This window comes from Nannobrachium achirus, assembly GCF_963921795.1.
Source record: "Nannobrachium achirus genome assembly, chromosome: 19".
NCBI lineage: Eukaryota > Metazoa > Chordata > Actinopteri > Myctophiformes > Myctophidae > Nannobrachium > Nannobrachium achirus.
In genome coordinates, this window is record NC_137826.1 from 34,380,827 (window position 1) to 34,403,183 (window position 22,357).

General features: G+C 40.8%; 3 protein-coding genes across 4 annotated transcripts; 2 read left to right on the forward strand and 1 right to left on the reverse strand.

Annotated features, from left to right (window-relative positions):
• Positions 1-2,647: 2,647 nt before the first annotated feature.
• LOC308304233 (deoxycytidine kinase 2) lies at positions 2,648-6,074 on the reverse strand (the record flags this gene model as incomplete). Its single annotated transcript, XM_080748798.1, has 8 exons — positions 2,648-2,674; positions 2,797-2,896; positions 2,997-3,112; positions 3,386-3,533; positions 3,854-3,963; positions 4,267-4,350; positions 4,473-4,588; positions 5,981-6,074. The coding sequence occupies 8 exons, from the start codon at positions 6,072-6,074 to the stop codon at positions 2,648-2,650; spliced, it is 795 nt and encodes a 264-aa protein (XP_080604924.1).
• Positions 6,075-6,998: 924 nt separating this feature from the next.
• On the forward strand, positions 6,999-15,251 carry LOC308303964 (heterogeneous nuclear ribonucleoprotein H2-like). Of its 2 annotated transcripts, none has more exons than XM_080748509.1 (12): positions 6,999-7,038; positions 8,469-8,565; positions 9,435-9,590; positions 9,904-10,047; positions 10,365-10,503; positions 11,330-11,517; positions 11,697-11,806; positions 11,982-12,117; positions 12,345-12,419; positions 12,877-12,969; positions 14,159-14,214; positions 14,388-15,251. In XM_080748509.1, exons 2-12 carry the CDS (start codon positions 8,484-8,486, stop codon positions 14,403-14,405), a joined length of 1,197 nt encoding a protein of 398 aa, XP_080604635.1. In that variant the 5' UTR covers positions 6,999-7,038; positions 8,469-8,483; the 3' UTR covers positions 14,406-15,251. The 2 variants fall into 2 exon arrangements, with proteins under 2 accessions (XP_080604635.1, XP_080604636.1); XM_080748510.1 differs by having other exon boundaries at positions 11,330-11,505.
• A 1,938-nt stretch (positions 15,252-17,189) lies between these two features.
• pfdn1 (prefoldin subunit 1) lies at positions 17,190-20,454 on the forward strand. The gene is made up of 4 exons (XM_080749116.1): positions 17,190-17,231; positions 18,073-18,239; positions 18,391-18,475; positions 19,843-20,454. Exons 1-4 carry the CDS (start codon positions 17,199-17,201, stop codon positions 19,924-19,926), a joined length of 369 nt encoding a protein of 122 aa, XP_080605242.1. The 5' UTR covers positions 17,190-17,198; the 3' UTR covers positions 19,927-20,454.
• The last annotated feature ends 1,903 nt before the right edge of the window (positions 20,455-22,357 follow it).

Sequence of the window (22,357 nt, forward strand, 5' to 3'; positions counted from 1 at the left end):
CAAAGTGGACAAGCAACACAAAGAGTTAGTTAATTGTATAGTCTGTGCCTCTTATCCAACTTGCCTGGTTCAATAAGAACACTTTCTTGGTTGGCGCATCTGAATCTCAGGTCTCGTATGATTCCTTTCCTGGTGAATCTCAAGATGATGTGTTCCTGTTGTGTCTGTATGGGATTATTTTAAACCCCAGAACGCTCCACCCAGGACTCTCCCACTGACTACTGCACAGAAGTACAGATCTATCTGTTCACATATCTACTTGTTTATCTGCAGTGGTGGGGCTGATACCGTACACAAGGTATTTACTTAAGTAAAAGTAATAAATCAAAAGGGTTGATGTTGCAATGTAGCCGTTAAATAATCAGTCGCCTACGCTGAAAAGACCTCAGGAATATCCATGTGGCTCAAATATTTGCTTAAGCACAGCATTTGAATGAATGTTCAAAGTTATTTTGTCCCTGTATCTCAATGGGTAATGCTAATGGGGTTATTTTTAGTGTTCCATAAACGCAGAGCAAGTCAAAGGGCACAGTATTACCACTGATAACCGGTAATTGTCCATCTATTGGCACAGTTAATAACTGATATGGGGCAGAGGGCGTGATCGCACACACGTGTGACACACACACACACACACACACACACACACACACACACACACACACACACAGAACCATTCTGCTTCACACTACACTTGTTCACAGCCCTATAATCCAGTGAGTGCAGAGATTCCCAAACTTTTTAGCTCAAGACCCAAAAGAGAGATTAGACGTTTGCCCAGGACCCAAACTAGTGAAAATAGCAGATGTTAAACGGCTTACAATGTGTTGCTTCGCGCATGAAAAACATAGCTATTTTTGGGTTAGTGTTTTGAAAATGTTTTAAAATAATAATTAAAAACTAAATTTAGGAAACAAATAATAAAGTGACCCATAATAATATGTCCGTGACCCACAAACGGGTCCCGACCCAGTGATACGGTGTTCTTCTCCATGCCACTGTGCAGCTCCACTGGACCAGCTGTGGGTTGACTGCCTTGCTCACGGGCAAGTTCACAATTGGCATCAAAGGAGGCGGCAGCAGCATCACTCTCTACTGCTCCATGCAGATTTTCTGCCATTCTGGGGATTCAAATGAGCAACCCTCCGATCACAACTTTCACACTGGGACCTTGTTTCTGACGCTGGATGTAATTTAGTATAGAAATGCATAACTTGGCAACCAGTTGCATGCTTCTAGGATGAGGACACTATGGCAAAACAAGTCAAAGCAACGAAAAGAGGACAGAAAAAAGGAGAGATGAAAGCACTCAAAGCAGAAAAAGACAATACAGAAGAGTGGAAAGGTAAACGGGAAAAGAAATTCGAGGAGGAAAGGGGGATTTGCTTAAATTAACTCACATTCCAGCCTCAATGAACAGACCTGCCAATCAAATATTAACCTAGGAGCGTGTGTTATATCAGTGTACCAAGTCCAACATCTAGTAAAGCTGTCAAACCGGCACTGATACACGTACATTAACTGCTTATTAACAGTAATAAATCACATCCCTTAGCACACAACATACCATGCAAGATCTTTCTTGTACAGTACAAAGTATCAAATTATATATATATATACCAATTATGTATTATTTACTCATTATGATTTTGTATTCATACACACTTTATTCTCCGGTATCAACTATCAAGTGTCACACAATACGCTGTATATCAATAAACACCAACAGCTGGAAGCCCTTAACACATTTTAGGGCTATTCCATTAAAATCCAATTAGTATTTTAGATACTAGAGGCATATTCAACAGTGATAAGATTGACATAAATCTGCAAGTGTTGTTAAACTAGCAACTTAATTCGAAACCATATAGTTTTGCCATTTAACATTTAGGGATTGTGTATAATTAAAGATTCTTCAAGACCACGGTTATATTGAGTCTTTATTTACAAATTTAATGTGGATGCAAAACATTTTCCTAGTACTTTTAAAGACCAAGTAATGTGGATTAATGCCTAATTTATACTGTTGTCATTTGCTGAAAATAAGCAATCTAAACTCACAAGGAACTGCGAGCCTGTAGATATTTTCATAAAGTGACAGGCAAATGACAAAGTATAAATCAGGCCTTTATGTCTGAAAAACAGACATCTATTAGAACCAGTCGTTAGCATTTCACATACATTGCAGTACAGTCAAAGCCATTCTGCATAAAATACAACTGTACACAAATAAAAACAAACCCACAAACATATATACATGTAAATCCTACTCCTCACATCTGACTGACCCATTACTCAAGGAAAATAAAAGACTCTGGAACATTTATTTAAAAATATATAGTCTGCTGCACTATAAAAATGAGGAGAGATAGAAGAAAAAAAAAGAAAAAAAGAAAGAAACTTGACTCATGACGTAAGACACTAGTGTCTACATTGCCAAGATGGATCCCAACACTAACTTCTAATGTCATTAAAATCACAACGCTTTCTGCTACTGGTTTTGTGAACTAGCTTGGTTGGAAAGTGGTTGTTGGGAGTGCGATGCCACCACAGTAACGGATAAAGGCAGAGTCTTATAATGAGGTCTGAGAGGTCTTTGGGGAGTCGTCAGTCAGAAGCCAGTGGTGATTGATTGGTCGGTCGAGTGCTACAACGTGCTCAGAAACTCTGTGACCTGCAACAAGAAAGGAAGAGCATGTTATATCACATGTCCTTTAACACAACTTCTATCAACCTGCATGTTCCCTTGTCATTTAAAGTTTAGTGAACGATTTTAACTCGACATCGCTGACTCACCTTATCGATGGCTGCTTGTTGTTTTATGCGGTCATTCTTAAAGTCCTCGTTGACGTCCAACACCAAGATGGGCAGGTTGTGCAAGTACTCGAAGTCAAGCCTATTAAGACACACACAGACACTTTAGACACTATGCATTTATCATTTCTAACACAGACACTATTCTAGAAATGTTCACATCATATGGCCCTAGGACTGACTTTGTGCTTCTGTGGTTGAGCCAGCACTCGTGTTTGTAGTGCAACTGTTCCAGGTACTCCAGGGGGATTCCCTGCTCCTCCTCTCTGCCTCGCATCTGCAACCGCTGCATACATCTCTGCAAAGAACATGAGAAAAAAAAACTGTTGTTGTACACATACAAACTAATGAATAACTGGATTAATTGAATAATTAGGTAGGGAAATAACTTGTTTTGGTTACATGTCCATGTCCATAACTACACAAGCTCATATCTCTGAGTGTTTATACATACATTGCATGTATGCATGCAAACAGGATGATTGTTGTGTTTCTCTACAAGGGGCCCAGAATTGGGTTGTCAGGTGTTTTGACTTTTGACAAGGTTGCACACAAACTCCCTAACAACTACCTGAGGGTCAGCTCGGAGGTAGATCATGGCGTCCAACTCAATCTGGGACTCAAACTGTGACAGCAGCCAGCCGTGCCAGTCCTGGTAGATGGCCCACTCTGTCTCATTCAGGTCGCCCGACTCAAAGAGATTGGAGGCAAAAACATACCTGTTGGGAGAGAGAGATAGACAGCACTGGTCAAACAAAGAGCAATAATAAAAAGGAAAATTAGAATTTACATGGAAGGGGAAGACAATGAAGGGTCAATAAAGCAAAAAGTATTGTATCGCAGAGAATAGAGCTGATTTACAAGTTCACAGCATGCTGCGATTAGTTGTGAAGATCTGCTATAAAGGTCAGGTTTAAGTAAAGAGAATTACTAGGCGAGAAAGAAAAACAGAACAAGAGACAAAGAGATGCAAATCAAGAAAAACAAATGAAACAATACATGACAACAGTACAACACAACTCCGTTCTCAAGTCCCTACCGATCACTGTAGACAGAGCGTTCGTAGAACTGGACCGGGTGTTCAGCCTGCTGCAGTTTGGCTGAAGGGGGCTGCATTTGTGTACGGACACGACTCAAACAAGCATAGCTCTGGAGGAGAGAGAACAGCATGTTTACTTTGTTTAATGTCTTCTTAAGTGTGATGTAGAATTATACCGTTACTGTACTAAATATGTTACCAACAAAACAGAAGCCTAGCGTGTGCAGTGTCATCTTGTATGCATGTAGTGGAGCATTCCAATCTATTGAGGCTACCGTGCAGCACAGCAAAACTAAAATCAAACTCATGTGCTTCCAAACCGAACGAACAATAAATACCCCAAGATGTATTGTGTCATCACAGATAAAATAATGCAGCAGAGAGCCACTGGCATTGAAGGAACTGGGACAGACCTGGAAGGTGTACGACCAGCGACTGGGTTTGTCATACAGCATCTGAAGCAGGTTCCCTCCACTCTTCTGGGAGGAGCTCAACTCCTGCGGAAAAATAACAAGAACCACTTCTAATATGACTCACCACGTTCACCTGCCCCCTCCCAAAGCTCATTTGCATGTGTTTGCTGTACATGATAGTAATGAGTTTTATCATTAGCTGGTACCTCAAAGATGTCATCATTATTCTGAACGTTGCACCACTTGCCGATGGGCTCAGGGATCACCTCCCAGTCATCTGACGTTTTCTCAAGGAGACGCACAAACGTTGACTTGCCAGCAGCTGAAAAAGTGCACATAGACACTCAGGACATAGACAAGACAACTTGGGTAGTCTTTAAACAGACACGCTTTTAATACACCTACTAACCTTACTAACCTGGCATTGCCAGACTGATCACATAATCCTCTGTGAAGTGTACAGCATCTTGAGTTGCAATGGGCCTGGTGTATAAGATACACTAAACCACTAAGATACCCATGTACCTGACAAAATACTTCCAAAACAATTCCAAAACATCCGAGGCAGCTCCAGAAATCACGTCCAACACAGATTTGGCTCAAACAAAGGATTAAAGTCATTCTCCTGCTATGCAGCAAAAATGTGGAATGCCCTACCAACCTTGTAGTACTTCCCCCTGACCTTTTTGCTGTGAATGCATTTCTTATTTTGTTATCCTTCTTACATTTATATTTTTTTGCATAGTAGCCTACTGTGTTGTATTTGTCTGTCATTTAATGTTGTAGGAATTGATGAGTAAGTCTACAACTGGACCCCAATGCTAACGGCTTTCTTGTCTATATCCTTTTAGTTGACTTTGTAACAGTGAACTGCACTGTCCTGTACTTTTTCCTATGCAAACCTCTAAAGTATTAATTCAATCAAGTTAATGAATGCAACACAATGAAAGACTACATAGAAATAGTTGATAATCTATTAATAGACGTCAAAATAGCCTGATTGTCAGACTGAAGCTGCCTGGAGCTTCAGTTTTGATTGATTGATTGAAGACTTTATTAGAAGTTTGCATAGGAAAAGGTACAGTTTCATGACGGTACAGTTCACTGGTACAAGGTCTACTAAAAGGAGATCCATGAAAAGACTAAGCTTATTTCCACAGGAAACCATTAAAGTATCTCATATAACATTGAATGACAGACAAATAGAACACAGTACTATGCAGTAGATATGTAAAGAAAAACAAAAAAGAAAACAGTAAGTCTAAACAAACAGTAAGTATATACAAAGAAGGGGCAGGGGAGGGTAGGTCCACTTTAACGCATAAAAAGTAGGGCAGGAAGTTGCACTTAATATTTTAATCATTATTGTTCAAAGACGCACAGTAACACAGCTTTACATTTCGCATTGTTTGTGGGTGTATCTGCATTTATGATGCATACAATCCATTAAAGAATGCGAAATTTGGCGCCATGCATGAGACTCGGGGGAATCAGGGCGGGATAGTTTGTTATGGTCCTGTAAAACACGTAGAATCGTAGATTCATTTCACACAATTTATTTCAGCGAATATTAACGTTAACACGAACACATTGGATCAGTTTTACGTCGTTTAAAGGGCATTAAAACAGCATATTAAGTACACGTTCATGTCATGATGTATGATTACTTCATTTGGCACACGTCTGTTTTAAATCACCACAAGTAGTCACTCACCTATATTTCCTTCAATTGATATCTTCTTCGCTCTTTTCTCGAAGCTGTTGTCAAAACTAGGACTGGGACAAGTTCTTTTCGGCGGGGTTGCCATTGTGTAGCAGCGAGCAGAGAGCAGCAGCTGTCTCAGATTATTATTAGAGAGTACTAGTGCTAGTACAGAGCGACAAGCTGAAGATGCGCGGGTTCCAACTGAAGCACAAAACATGAATCGAAGTCCGCGCCTAAAGAGCGTCCACTTCCTGAGGGGGTTGGGCCTGAGCTGGGACCAAGATGCTCTGGATGAAGATCACCTACTCTTTGTACTGCTGTTAGGGTCAAAATCCATCAAAATGGTTGGCTCAGTGACGAGAGAGCCTTCCCTTGCTGCTGCAGTGTTTTTCAAACCTTCAAATGTCAAGGTCTCCCCTAAACTCTGACAGTGTACAAATGTATTTGTACATTGACATTTGTACACTGTCAGAGTTACAGACTTGTATGGCTCAATTTAGACCCCCACAAAGTAACCCACAAAGTCCCTGGCTGGAAATCCACTTTGAGAACTAACCATTTTCAACAAAACTGTTCAGCAACAATTCAAGCAATTGTCTTTGTTTTATGTAGGCTAATGTACAGCTCGGAAAAGTGAGTGTGTGCCTCAAGTGTTTTAACCTTTTAGGATCTGCTAGTAGATAAAATAGTCACTGAGAAATGTTTTTGAAACATTTTAACAACACTATAAATCTTGAGCCACTGTGCTGGCCTGCCCCCCCCCCGGCCAGAGACACCGCCCACTGACTGGACCTGCCTCTCAATGCTAATGCTTTGCTTTGACGCTTTCACGCTTTTTAGTAGTTTAAAATAAAACACTACTTCAGGCTACCACTGTTTACCCACCCAGGCAACTTGGCAAGAGCCATCTGTAGACTGGTTTTCTCTGCTTTCTCTACTATCTTGGTACAAGGCTACGGACCGGAAGTATTCCTCCGTTGAGTCGGTACACTACACATGCGCAGTGTCGTCGCAGACAAGGAAACGGGAGAAGCGCCACGCCGAAAAACATTTCATTTCTGACCAAGGTAATTGTACGTTTTATTGTCTTCTACGTGTCTCTGTTAAAACATGCACGCGTTTTTAATTTATCGTAAAAAATAAAGCCACAAACAAGTTAACAGACGCATGTAAAATTATCAAACGTAAATGTTGTATTAGTGTGTGTGTGTGTGTGTGTGTGTTTGTGCGTGAGGCCTGCGTGTGTCTTTGTGTGCCGACCAGGCAGCACGCTGCTTTGTGTTAAAAGTTCATTATGGTTTATAATACACGCTTCCTGTATGTCCGATTCTTCTAAATGTTGTATAAAACACGCGTGGGTTCGTACTTGTGGACTTTAGGGGTGCTTGTTATTGTTTGTTTGATTAACGGCCTTTGTGTCCCAGCCGTTAGCATCTTCGCTAACCCATTCATTCCACTAGGCTAGCTAACCGGGGCTAACCGGTAGCATAATAAAAAACATAGTTGGTTTCAATTTACTCCAAACACGCATGTTAATCGGAGTCATAAAAGTTAGCAAAACAACAATTTCTGCATAATGTCTGTTTTTATTTATTAAAACATTTTAAATGTAAATCGGTTTGTGATTCGGCGTTAGCAATGTAGCTAACCAATGCTTGACTGAATACATGTATAATGTGAAAACGAAATGTACTTATGATTTACCGCCCATTTGTCAGAGAATAAGACGCACAATAAGATAATAGGAGAAAATGGCCTATAATTCCATATATTTTCACCTTGAACAAATGTGTCTTTTCAATAGGGGGCGCCATGCTTAATGGTAATGGTTAATGTGGCAGGACAAAACAAAGTTATGGTACACCCCTACCTACCTTTGTGTGGCAGGAGTAGCTGAAGGCATAATTATTTTCCCCCTTGGAGGAAATAATATTTCCTCCAAGGGGGAAAATAATTATGCCTTCAGCTACTCCTACATATTATGTGTGTGTGCATCAGTAACTGATTGCACATCAAACCATCACAACCTGGGGTGCAAAAACGCTATTAATCAAATGATGGTAGTTATGGCATGGCTCTTACTTTGGCCCACCAGTCATGGGGCACTGCAAGACAGTAGTAGACTGTTAAGGCTCATTCATACTCCAGTTTTAGGTGAGTAGAGTAGTTAGCAACTCTTTCTAAAGTCAGAAAACTACAACATAGCTACAGACAAAAGGTGAGTAGATACTCACCTCACCTTGGAGTATGAATGAAACTTAAGATGGCGATTTGGGTTCCATCCATCATGGATGGAACCCAAATTAAGACATGGATGATCCATGTCTTAAAAAACCCTTCTATTTTGTTGACTGGGATCCCCAGGGGTCTGTACTACGAAACGGTGTCTATTGTTTACCTTTCATGTGTTTTCTACATTTAGGGGGGTGTAGGTAGGCTTTACTGTCTTTAGCTGATTTAGCCTCTAACTATGGATCTGTCTCTTCATATTTTTCAGGGCAGCAGAGTGAGGATGTCTGATGAGGGCTATGTGGTGAGGATAAGGGGTCTGCCATGGTCCTGCTCCCTGGAAGAGGTTTCCAGATTCTTCTCGGGTAAGAAAAATGCATCATAAAATGTTTAATGGGTAGAGTAATTTAAAAAATCACACCCGTGTGAACTGAGCGGTGGTTCCCCCCCCCCCCCCCCCCCCCCCCCCTTCCCCCCTGTGTGTGTGTGCGTGCGTGTGTGTGTGTGCCTGGTCTGGCCTGGCCTGGCCTGAACAACAGCGCCCCTCCCTTAACATGTGTGGTCAGAAAAGGTTACTGCAGGCTACAGACAGACAGACAGACAGACACGCAGACAGACAGACCCACACACACGGCCACGTATAGGAGCGTTGTGACCACCGCTCAAAAATGTGTAGGTACTAGTTAGGTTAAGAAGTGGCCAACAGGGGCGTCTGGTGGCCTACTGGTCAAGGCGCATACCACTTAGGCATGGTTGCCGCGGCGTCGCCGGTTCGATTCCCGATCCGGACGACCTTTGCCGCATGTCACTCCCCATTTCCTGTCGGTCTACTGAACTATCAATAAAGGTATAAAAGCCTTTAAAAAAAAAGAAGTGGCCAACAACTGCAGTGGTATGCATGGTATCCAAGTAACAGACTTTTCAAAAATGTTATTAACTAATACAGTACGTTAATGTGTGTCAGGCATTCAGTCTGTTATATGCCTGGTACTACACTAGTTCACTGTCTGTAACATAATCAGACCTCTCTGGTCATCAGACACTCGTCTTCTAACTGCCTAGATAAGAAGAACACAATCTGGTGAGCGTGCATTTAGTCACTGCGGTCTGTCTGTGGAATAAACCTGATGATTGTTAATCCCTGTGGGTGGGGTAGAAGGTCGTTGTATGTTGTATGTATCTTTTTTTTTTTTTTTTTTTTGTATATAAACCAAATTGATTTAACTGGTTTCAGACTGTAAAGTGGCTGATAATGGTAGCAGCATCCACTTCACCTACACCAGAGAGGGCCGACCCAGCGGAGAGGCATTCGTCGAGATGGAGAGTGAAGAAGACCTAAAACGGGCTTGTAAGAAGGACAGAGAGACCCTGGGACACAGATATGTAGAAGGTAAGGAAATACAGGGGCATGGGAGGAAACGGCAGAGATCCCAGGTTCACAAAGGAAAATTTGAAGAAAAGAGAAATGACAAGGTTTACAGGAGAGTGAATCATGAAATTGAAAGTAAGAAAAATAAGTTGCGTGAAGGAAGGAGCACAGAAACATCACAACACATTGCATGATAAGATGGGGTATGTGGATTGGACATTTTGCGGGAATTAGGACTGGGTTGAGAATGATATGTGACACTTGTTGTATATTTTATTAATATGATGGACCCTAAATTGAAACTGTTATACTCTCTGTGTGTCTGTGTGGGCAGTGTTTAAATCCAACAGTGTGGAGATGGACTGGGTTTTGAAGCACACCGGCCCAGGCTCTTCAGAGCCCGAGGGTGAGGGGTTGGTACGCCTGCGAGGTCTCCCCTTTGGCTGCAGCAAGGAGGAGATTGTTCAGTTCTTCTCTGGTAAGGAACGCTACCTTTTCCTTCCCTCTCACACAGCAATATTAACTTCCTTCAACTCTGAGAAATGGACCATTAGGTCCATGTTACACATGCTAAATTAACATGGAGGATTTAGCTGTTAATCCTTCTCGGACATGGTTTCTGTTTCTACCTCATATGATTTTTAATTTCTGTTTAGTATTTCATTTAACCTGTATTATTTATACATTATTGTAGTTGTAATATAATTGTCTCTAAGCTTTCTCTGTTTGTTGTGGCAATCTGGAAATGGCTTTTTTCAATGTAATCTATACCTGTCTGACTCTGTGTTTGTAAAGGATTGGAGATTGTTCCCAATGGCATCACATTGCCCATGGACTACCAGGGTCGTAGTACAGGAGAGGCCTTTGTCCAGTTCGCCAACCAGGACATCGCTGAGAAGGCCCTAAAGAAGCATAAGGAACGGATTGGACACAGGTGACTGACCAGACAGTTACAGTGTGGAAACGATAACTTGCAGCCCATATCTGATCATTTCCATGGTCATTTTAGCCTACATTGCTTCTAAAAATATCTTTACAACAGCATAACAGCACATGCAGGCATACAAAAATCAAGAAAGAGATTTTTTGGAGGGGTATAATGGTAAAACACTCACCCACCACCACAGAGAGACCTGGGGTCAATTCCCAGCAGCTGTCTCCGCTTGGCAGAGCACTCCAATGAACACATTTGGCAGTGTACACACACAGATGGGAAGCCAGCAGAGGATTGTTTCCTTTGTAAAACTAGTAGCTTGTGTGCCAGCTCTATCAGAGATACCTCCCCACCCCCCTTTCCCTCCTTTTGGTCTGGTGGTTACATCTAAATTAAATGACTTGATCTGGATGGGAAAAAAAATGCATTGCAGAACAGATACTGTATTTGTATTATAAAAAGATGCAGTCCTTCATATCGGGATGGTATCAGGTTTTGTTTTCAAAGCAGTACAGTAGTCTTGTCAGCAGAGGATTTCTCCGGTTTTAAAAGCCCCTACATTTAATTTAAATGTCACCAAATGTATTGGTTGGCAGAGATCTTCAATTTATCTGGCTACAAAAGATTTTAGAAAAGGCAAACTCCCAGTGACACTCCTCGTTGTCAGGTGAAAAAGAAGCGTTGTGTATTGGAGGAGGCACGCGGTTGTGTACACCCTCTCCAGGCCAATAGTGGCAGTGACTGACTGCAGTATATGGTAAATGTTGACGATATCATATAAATATATACAGCTTATATAAATACTTTACGTGTTATGTGTCTGTAGGTACATTGAGATCTTTAAGTCGAGCCGGGCAGAGGTGCGGACCCACTATGAGCCTCCTCGTAAAGCCATGGGAGGCATGCAGCGGCCAGGACCCTACGACAGGCCGGGGGGAGGAGGCAGAGGGGGAGGTTACAACGGCATGAGCCGAGGAGGTTCCTACGACAGAATGAGGAGGGGTGGGTACGGAGGTGAGGAGCAGTTAGACCGCTTTGGCAAGATCCGTTAGAAATCGCCCTGTAAGAAAAAAAAAAAGTCAAAGGCGAAACTCCTTCAGCAAGAAGACGTCACTTCACTCCGGGTCACTTGGTCTGTTGCACCTCTTGTGTATATAAATAACTTTCCTCTTCCCACTCTTCTCTTGCTCTAGGTGGTTCAGATCGCTATAGTGACAGTGGTTCTAGCTTCCAGAGTACAACAGGACACTGTGTCCACATGAGAGGCTTGCCCTACCGAGCTTCCGAGACGGACATATTCAACGTGAGCATTAACCCTCACATACTGTATACATGCACACACATGCATATGAATGAATGAAATATCCATCCATCTTTTGGGGGAGAGGGGCAACCGTGAACCCTCAGTTCAAGTTGTGTTGTGTCTTTTTCCTTTAATTAATAGCCCTGTCTGTGTGTGTGGTGTGCTCTTTATGCAGTTCTTCTCTCCTCTGAACCCTGTGCGTGTGCACATCGAGGTGGGACACGATGGCAGGGTGACCGGGGAGGCAGATGTGGAGTTTGCCACACATGAAGACGCCGTGGCGGCGATGTCCAAAGACAAGGCCAACATGCGTGAGTCTCTTTGCAGCTCCGGAAATATAATTATTCCAGACAAAATGGTTGATGCTATAAACAAATATTGTCGTTTTGAAATACATATAAATATAAAAAATACATTTGTTAAAATGTATACATTCAGGGTTGCAGAAAGTTAACAGGAAACGTAAGGAAAATCATGGGAAATCCAAACTTCAATCCAATTGCCCCTACATTCCTAATCCATGTCTTGTCTTCTACAGAGCATCGTTATGTGGAGCTGTTCCTCAACTCAACAGCAGGGGGCAGTAACAGCGGCTATGGGGGCCAGATGATGGGTAGGTCTCAAGAAAGATTAGCCTGACAATCACTGAATGTATTTAAGCTAAATTCTGACATTACAAACAATGCAATAACTCACAATCACGGTGGCTGATGAGAAATGTAAGAAACGTGTCATTTGGAATATGTATTATTTTAGTGCCACAGTGCCCAATGCACAGTTTGGTGTTTGCTATGGCCAAACATGAAGAAAAAAAACACTGACTGAACCAAAGGCACGCCATCCCCACACATTCAAGGCCTGATCCTTGTTCGCATGTTTGTTTCTTAGTTTTTTCTTCTTTTCTAGACCACAAATTTAGATTACGGTTTCATAGTTTACTTGGTATCCTAGTTTCACTATAAAATTTGCATTGTATGCATGTGCTTATTTACCTTGCTTGCCCAGAAGTCAATCTGGATTCTTAAGAGCACCTGCTAAATACCCATATTGCAATGTTATCCGTCTCCTAGGTAACCAGTCGTCTTACGGTAACCAAGGAATGGGAGGGGGCTACTCTGGGAGCTACAACAACAATTCTGGCATGGGGGGCTACAATGATTACAGTAAGCACCAACTCCCTGATCTCTCTCTCAAATAGGTTATTGGTGTAGGCATGTAGGTTATAAACGGCTATATTTTCGCCCATGCCTTAGCCCTTATCCCTAAACTTTGGCTATTTCCCCAGAAGTATCATATTGTATTATTGTAATCAAATTTCTATAAAGTGTTTGTACAGTAACAGGGGTCTCCCTGTCTCTAGTTTTTTAGTAAGCTGAAAATACATTTTCAGGTGGATGATCAATTTCATTCAATCAGGATTATCAGCATTGATTTGTCTGCTAATGTATTATTTCACCACTTACAATTTCATTTCTTTATCCTGTATAAATTCTCTCTCCTGATTATATGAACAACCATAATTTCACTTGTTTATCTTGTATACATTCTCTCTTAGAACTATGTTAAAAGTTGGTTCTAAATACTGTTACTATTGTACTAGGACTATTTTTGTTTGTTTATTACTTAGAGATCCTGATGTATCTATTCCTCCTTCTTGTTAGGTAACCAGGGCGGAATGAGCAGCAGTTACTATGGCAACAGCCGCAGCATGAACGGGGGATGGGGCATGTAACCATGGCAATGGAAGGGGGCTGGGGGTCGATTCACTTGGCTTCATTCAATTCCGAACACCTTGTTGTGTGACAGATGATGGAGTGTTTCTTATGACTTAGGTTAGGTTGTTGGTTTTCTCCTGCCAATGATTGATCAGTATTTGAATGCTTAAAGTAAATCCTTGTGGACTGATTGAATTCAGAGGGAATTGGAACCCAGTCCCAGATGGGTACTCCAGAACTTTAAATTTGAAAGAGTTGGGACAACAGTCCAATAGACTCGGATGCTTCTGATGATTTTTAAAGAAAACTCAATTAGCTTGAATATGTATTTATTTGTGTTTTTCTTCTTTTTTTCCTAGTAAAATCTTTTTTTTAGTTTGTACCTCGCAGCGTGACATTCGATTTTTGGGAACTTAACTACTAAGCTACCAAATTACTTTGTATATCGTATGCCCATGTCCCAACTCATCCATGTGTAAGGTTCTGTGATACCTCAACAGGTGCCATGTGTCATTTGGGAGGGGTATTTTTAGTTTAGACAGATTTTTGTACAGCTTAGATTTTTATTCTGGTACCAACCTGTTTGTGTGTGTTGGTTTTTCTTTTCCTGCCCTTTTTTAATGCATTTAATTAACAGAATACCAGGTTGGTACCAGAATACCAGTTTGGTACCATCCTTGGAATGCATTTCAGGTATTTAAAGAATATTGACTTTTTCCCTCAACATGTACATTTTGATTACATCCTGTAATGTCTGTCTGGTTTTATCAAGCTAGTCTCAACCAGTTCTAATATATATTTTTTTTTCCCCTTTTCTTTCATTCTTTTTTTTTTTTTTTTGCTTGGGCCTTTTCTACGCTGTGGAGGGAAGGATTATTGTTTAACACAACACATGACAAGATGCACAGATGTGTCATCCCCAAACTAGACATGAGGACAGAAAATAAAACATCCTGTTGTTTACCCCCACTTAGCGTATTGTCTGAAAATGTTGGTCTGGGAAAGATGGTAAACGTGTTGGAACCCTACAGTTTTTACTATTCAATTTTTTTTAGTCATGTCAAAACTTTTCTCATTTGTTACAGTAGCATCAATGTTGATGAGACCGTCAGTGGTCCTCTCTAATTGGACATGGACAACTGTGCCCACCATGTGTCTGCTATTCTTCCACTGGTCCACTGGCGTTATCAAAATATAACCACTTGAACCCCAGTGTCCCTATTCTGGTCAAAATGGGTGTAATCGACACATTGTGAGTTTGCATATTGGCTATTTTCAGCAAAGTGATTTAGACTCTAGACTCTAGAGAGACAAATTAGTGGGCCAAGGATAGGCCCCTGTGGGACCCTGGTCAGTGAAGGGTTTAAGTGGTTAAAATGAAGACAGGATTTTTGTGTTTTTTGGTTCCTTGGTTTCCCACTGGTTCCGTATTAGTGTTTTTGTTTTGCGACTCCGCTTTTTAAAAGTGTGATTTTCAATGAATGCGTATGTCTAGTTGGAACAGCTAATTCACAAACTGGAAGAAAGTTTTGAAATGACATACTTCAAATACACTTATACCATTTTACATGTACAAAGATTTGCCCTTTTTATTTAGGTCACATCTTTTTTCCCTGTATTGATTACTTTACTTTGCATCTAACACAACCAAATGTATTACACTGAGAGAATGTCTATTATAGAAGACATTGTTGTAATGAAGCGCACAGCTCATTTGAGAGTGGAAGGAGTAGCGGATCTTTTAAACAGTTATTGTCATAACTTTTACAAAACCCACTTGTTTCTTTGTTCGGCTGTCTTAAATAAACATTGATACCAATGCTGTGTATGTTATGTCTTGAGTGTGAGTGAACTCTGTGCAACAGACAGACTTGTAATCCATCTGAATTTCTATTCTGTGCATGATTTTAAGATATTTGTTGCCTTTTTGTCCGGAAAAGGGTAGAGTAGCTACCCTAGCCATCCGGGCCTGCATGCTTAATTTGACTTGGATTAAGAATAATTTGTTATTCACATTAATTTAATGTTTGTTTGGGAGAGTTTCAGAAAATGAAACTAAAGGGAGAAGGTGCACAAATGTAGCCTGGGGTCAGATTGCTTTGTGCAACAGCTCCGTAATCCGGGGGAGACTCGGTAGAATAGGTGCTCCTTTACGTGCCTACGTGGAAAGGAGCTGGTTCGGGCATGCCTCCTGTAGCCTGGTAAACCGTCCTGGTCACGTGAATTCACATTATCATGAGTCTTCTGCAGATCAGTCTGACCCCGAGAGCTTTGCAGAATTAAAGTGGAGGAACCAATCAGCTTCTGTCAATCACAGGGCCCTGAGTGCTGTGGCTCTTTGCTTTGGCTTCCGCAAAACACCCACCCAGCGCTTGGAGACAGACAGTTCTGTAGAAGATCCATGATGTGAATTTTCGCGACCAGGATGGTTTACCAGGCTATGCCTCCTGGTCCTGAATGGTCCCTATAGAATTACTATACACGTCCAGCTGGAAAGAGACCACAGGGCCGACTAAGGACTTGGTATTGGTATGCCTCAGGATCCACCAGTCAGAATTAAGTGGCCGAACTGTGACACGATTCCAGTTAGGCCAGGTGGATGGAAGAAGAACAATTACATCTACACAAGCACAACTTGTTTCTCTGTTAGGCTACATACTTGCATGTGTGGGAATAATAGCCTAGGGCCAGGCCCAGTGGGAAGTTCGACATCTAGGGAGGCCAGAAATAATGAAGACAACAGGTCTGTAGAATTTTCAAATAGTATACAATGTAGTTATATTGTATTGTGACCACTGACCAGTGAACTATTGGCTTGCTTGACCACATGCTAAGAATGTTATTTATTCATATTATGTTTTTTTATACAGAAGCTTGATGTTTACCATATGTTTTGCTTCGTAGCACTTTTCTTTGCACTCTGCTTGCATGACTGTTCATTGACCATCGACCCTTAATTAGTCATTTGTTGACTAGGGTTCATGGCTGTGATCTTGCACTTTGTAACTTGCCTAATGGCAAATCGTCCCTCGAAGATGAGCCCAGGACTCCTACAACAAAGATAAATCCATTACTGTGTGGGGAAAATACAGAAATTGTGACTAAGTTATTTATTTGTAGGCCTACTTGAGTAGGCCAATTTCCAATTTACTTCTACCTCCACTACATCTCGGATCCAAACTTAGAACATTTATTTTAAACATTTAGTTAGCCTACTACTATTTTGTAGATTTTGTAATTATTACAAAACCTACATTTACAACTCCAGCCAATACATTTAGGCCATTTGAAAATTGCCGATCTACAAGCTCACTGCAATGCATTGTGAGCTTGTAGATCTGCTATTTTCTAAAGATTTGTGGCTACATTTGTGAAATGGAACATTCTGCATAATGAGTACTTTTACTATTGGTACTTTAGGAACATTTTGATACCAATACTTTTGTACTATTAATACTCAAGTAAAAATTTAGAAATCAAAACTTTCACTTGTAACACAGTATTTCTACGTTGCAGTAAATGTTTTATTATTTAATAATAAAACATTGTAGTACAGTACTTTTTTTATGAGGCAATCGGATGAGCCACTGGAGGGCGATATGCTCACTTTCCCTCGTGTTTCCCCATAGAGATTTGCGCATGCGCTGTAGCTGTGTTACGCCCTTAAATTATCCATCATGGCTGCGCCCGTAGACCTCGAATTAAAAAAGGTAAACTTTCAATGATTTCATTCATTTATCCCCCCGAGGCGACCGATGATTCGACATGAGATTGTAGTTGCACATAAGTATTATGTTTAAAACAAGGTTTTGCAAAGCTTGCATTGCATTCACGGTGACGTTTTAAAGAACAAATGCACGACAAAGACATGCTACTGTACTAGTCATCATGCAATCATTTTAACTAAAGTATTACATTATTCAAAGCTATTCTCAGTGGTGTAATAAGTAATCAAATGTTTTATTTAAGTAAGTATTTAGAAATACTCTTTTACAAGTAAAAGTCCGGAATTCAAAATGTTCTTGAGTAAAAGTACAGAAATATTGGCATAAAAAATACAAGGCAGCACCAAAAGTAAAAGTACAAAATGTTTGAAAATAGCAGATCTACAAGTACAATATTTGAATCCGAGATGTAGTTGTAAAAGTAAATTGGAAATTGGAAATACTCAAGTACAAATACCCCTTTTTTGCGTATTAATTTCCACCAGTCAATCAAAGCTGTTATGGTTTCTTAAATAGGCAACTTTGGGACAACATAATACATGATATACTACAAGTGTACTGTCTTTATCTTGGCTACCCCACATCTACTGATCCTTTTGAATTGAAAAACTGGGATTATGGCAGATAGATGCATTTAGTAATTATCTGGCCTTCATTTATTTAATCATTTTGCATTATGAATTCCCTGTTAACTAAGGCAAATCAAGTCAAGTCATAATGGTAATTGTTGGGAATGTAATTTATTTATAAGATCTCAAATGACACAGGTTTTAATGGGTCAATGAATTACTGAAGTTAACTGAATGGTCTACCCGCCCACCTCCAGGCCTTCACGGAGCTGCAGGCTAAGATGATCGACACGCAGCAGAAGGTGAAGTTGGCCGACCTGCAGGTAGAACAGCTGAGCCACGTGAAGAAGCACGCCAACCTGACTCATGCCGAAATCGCCTCTCTGCCCGACAACACGCGCATGTACGAGGGCATTGGACGCATGTAAGTCGTCATTGTAGCACCCATCCTGTGCAAAAAACAACCTCAGCATTCTCTATCATACAGATTGGTCCAGGGCTTATTTTAGCTTTAGTGGATTATGAAAATAACCCTCTGTCTAGTATAAATGTGTGTGTTCTCTGTTCTGCCTCAGGTTCATTCTCCAGTCCAAAGAAGAGATTAACAACCAGTTGAAAGAGAAACAGAAGACAGCAGATGAGAAGATTAAGGAGCTGGAGGTGGTTAAAACATGTTATGACCGCTTTTTCACATGTAATAATAGATCATTTCAGGAGGAAAAGCTTCAAAATGTCTCCTAAATCTAGTCAACAAGGCCTGCAGTAGGCTATGCACTGGAAAAATGTGCATGACATTATTTCAATTAACTAAAAACGGAAATGTTAGAGGGAGAAATAGCCCTGAAACACTCATGGATCGACCACGGTGTGGAGCAGTTTAGCCAATTTGCCACTTCTACACAAGTTTTCAGATTTAAAAAATAAAGCGCTTACTGAAGGCTGAGGGATGTCACAACATGGTATGCTTAAGCAGAATTACCATTATCTTCTGTATTGTTTAATTAGAAGCATTTTAATCTTATCGACGACCATGTTCTAATTTTTCTCTTTACAAGACCCCATTGGTTGGGAGGTGTACCCCACTCTAATACGTTAAAACCTTTTTAGAAAATGGCGACGGTCGGATTTAAATGCATCTTATTAAACAATACAGAAGATACTCCTTGAGTGTACCATATTGTGACATCCGTGAGCCTTCAGTAAGCACTTTATTTATTTATTTAATCTGAACGTTTGTGTTAATTGTGTGTAGACGTACGTGTGGCTAAACTGCTCCAACACCAGGTTGAGGTGGATCTATGACGGTCGTTAAATACTACCGTCATGTTTCAGGGCTATAGGGAGAAACAGTAACTCAATCAACTTTTAACGTTATCATTTATCACCGGTCCAGACAGGAGTCTTCATGTACCGCACGGTAAGACTACATACAGTAGCAGCAGTTCAAATAGACCAACAAATGAATTAATATATGCTCCACCAAAACAAAAGGTCCTTTGGTGCAATGAATGGAGTTGCACTGCTTATCAACCAGACCACAGTTGCTCAGAGCAATTGTTTTAAATTATAGATATTGTTTATGGGGGGCCTTTCTCCCTTTAATTTGGATAGTAAATATTCTTTTGATAACAAAGGCAAATGCTTCAGTACCTTCAGTACCGGAGCTTATAACTGTGGTCTGTATTTGGTAGTCCATTTTGTGTCTGTATGTTGTAAAGTTGTGAATGTATAGCATCTACAAACAGCGGCTACATGCCGCTGATTGCAGAATGCTGGCATGCTTCGTAAAAGCACACAGAAGCGTAAAAAAAGTCCACATTAAAGACTGCTCTTCTTCACACCAATATTGGTGTGAACACATTACTCATCCTAAGACACTTCTTTTCCTGTGTAAAAGTGGCTTATGAGTAATGTGTTCGGCTTGTCTTGCCCAGTGAGCACAATACAGCACCCTGTAGAGAAATTTCAAACCATTTCGAGTCAAAGTAATTTCTTTCTGTTTTGTGTGTTTAATGTAATTTCTACAGCAAAAGAAGGTGTACCTTGAGCGGAGTGTAAAGGAAGCCGAGGATAACATCAGAGAGATGCTGCTGTCTAGGAGAGCCCATTGATACGACAATACCCTCACAGACACGCGTTCAGAAGAGTGATGAGAAGATCCTGTTGTCCAGAAAAAGATCAGTGATGCATATTCATTGTTTTCTGTTGCCTGGTTGCATTTGAAACTCGACTGTTATACATTGGCATCATTTTGCAATCCTCGGTTCTGGTCCAAAACTAAAAGGACGAAGAAAAGAAGAATCATTGAGTACTGCGACTTTTCCTCTGCGGCAGTGATGCTTAGCTGTTCCCTTTCCATGCACGGTTTAATGTTAGCAAACTTTCACCTTTGGTCAACTAAAAAAAGGTTGTTTAATTCTAAACACGATGACAACATGTTTTTGTTTTGAAAGGACTTTTGGCTTGATTGTATATTTTATCTTGCTGCAGTATTCCACTATTGCCTATTCAATTGTGGGTGTGCTGTGCACACACATGCACACACCCTAGTGGTTTACATTTGTATGTTGAAGTGCACTGTCATTGAAGCTGATTTGTTGTTTCAGTCATTTTCATTAAAGCAATTCCTACATGTCATCTATCTGTCCATCCATTCTGTGAACAATTGAAGTGAAGAGGTTGTTCAAAAAAGGCATGTGTATAGTATACTGTAGCAAGAACATTTGGAACCTGACATAGAAAAGATGAGAATCAATCTTGTGCAAACCATGTTCTCTTGAAATGTACTCACAATCTTTGTTCACCAAGTTATTCTGTGTTGTCTTGGTACATGTTTACCTTGCCAATTTTATGAAACCATTTTTGGTTAGAACGAGCACAGTGCTCAGTAATGTTTGTGAAGTTTAGGAAGGATTATATCTCCAAACTGGCCAGGGAACGCCTCGGTATACTCCCAGAGGGAGTGGAGGAAGTTGCTCAGGATAAGGAAATCTGGAAGTCTCAGTTGGAACTGTTACCCCCCCAACCCGATTCCGGATAAGCGGTTGAAGATGGATGGATGGATGGATGGATTTGCCTCATCATACAACATGTCCGTTATATAGCTGGGTGAGTCAAATCAACGTTTACAAAGGGCATTAAGTGCTGGCCTTGTTCTCTTATCAAATTATAGCATTAAAGGAGTAGTTCAATAATATTTTTTGTCACATTCCTAAGACAAAAATTTGATTTGAGTAAATTTCCCCCTATTGATTCCGGATGGGGACCCGTTTCGAAACGGGTCCCCATCCGGAACGAATGGGGGTAAATTTATTGTTATCACATTTTTGTCTTAGGAATGTGACAAAAAACTAAAAAATACTATTGAACTCTAGTTTCCATGGCGTGACTAATCAATAGAAAAAAAGTCATTTTGGGGGTGAACTACTCCTTTAAGGCTCTTCATCGTGGAATGCTGTACCTAAAATTTATGAAAAAGGTTGGTCAAACATATTTTGTATCTAAAAGCCCTTGTAGCTACCTATTTTTATCCATTATTTTCTGGCATCCTAAGTAATGTACAGATCCTGGCATTGCTAGTAATTCACTCCAAAAGTAGTTGCATACTTGATTACCCTTCTGATTCTTTGACCTACTCCTCACTGCAGTGATGGTAGGCACGGGCACAGAGCATCTGTTGGGTAACCAAAGGTGGTGGTGGTGGTGCGTTACAAGAGCCGTGTCATAACATGGGAAAGTGAATACCCCACCACACACACACACACTAGCTGCAGCCACACACAATCTTTGCTGAGTTTGTCACGTGCCGACCTCATCTTGAATAATATAGCGAGCAGAGGTCATCAGGCTATCTTCACCTATCGCGTGCCCTGTAAACACAAACTGACTGGATCTTCCACAGATAAAGTAGCCAGTCTTGAAGATAATTCTTTTGAACTAAGATCTGTTTCCTGGTTTTCCTAATGATACTTAGGTCTCACGTGGAGACCATGGGGAGGATTACTATGTTGGATGGTTTCTTACCACTGCAAGAAAATATACAGTATTAGCTGTTAAACAATTTTTGCTAATGCGCTGTTTGTAAATCTGGTGTACTCACTGTATAAAGCTATAAAGTGTTTTTTTGTAGTCTGCTTTGGCACCAAGCATTGCAATTTACAGTAGATAAACTAAACTGGTGGGAACTGGGAAGACACGTTGCCGTCAAAGTTGAAACAAGTAATTACCACGGAAATGATCGTATATGTGTTACACGCTCAGTATTTGCATCTAATCTGCACTACAGTAAACATGAAATTAACTAGATTATTTCCACACTGTCACTGCCTGGTCACCTGTGTCCAATCCGCTCCTTATGCTTCTTTAGGGCCTTCTCAGTGATGTCCTGGTTGGCGAACTGGACAAAGGCCCCTCTCGTATACTACGACCCTGGTAGTCCATGGATCAATGTGATCTTGTTCTAGCACTGCACTCCTTCACATTTATTCTGTTACATGTATGCATGTATTGTTTTCAGAGGCTGGGCATTGTGTGGTTTGTCCG

Excerpts from the sequence above, each read along its gene's own strand:
- LOC308303964 (XM_080748509.1), top strand. The coding sequence starts at position 8,484 with ATGTCTGATGAGGGCTATGTGGTGAGGATAAGGGGTCTGCCATGGTCC. Across the intron at positions 8,566-9,434 it reads GGTTTCCAGATTCTTCTCGG|ACTGTAAAGTGGCTGATAAT; the intron begins GTAAGAAAAATG and ends AACTGGTTTCAG. Across the intron at positions 12,118-12,344 it reads CAAAGACAAGGCCAACATGC|AGCATCGTTATGTGGAGCTG; the intron begins GTGAGTCTCTTT and ends TGTCTTCTACAG.
- pfdn1 (XM_080749116.1), top strand. The coding sequence starts at position 17,199 with ATGGCTGCGCCCGTAGACCTCGAATTAAAAAAG. Across the intron at positions 17,232-18,072 it reads TAGACCTCGAATTAAAAAAG|GCCTTCACGGAGCTGCAGGC; the intron begins GTAAACTTTCAA and ends GCCCACCTCCAG. Across the intron at positions 18,240-18,390 it reads TACGAGGGCATTGGACGCAT|GTTCATTCTCCAGTCCAAAG; the intron begins GTAAGTCGTCAT and ends GTTCTGCCTCAG.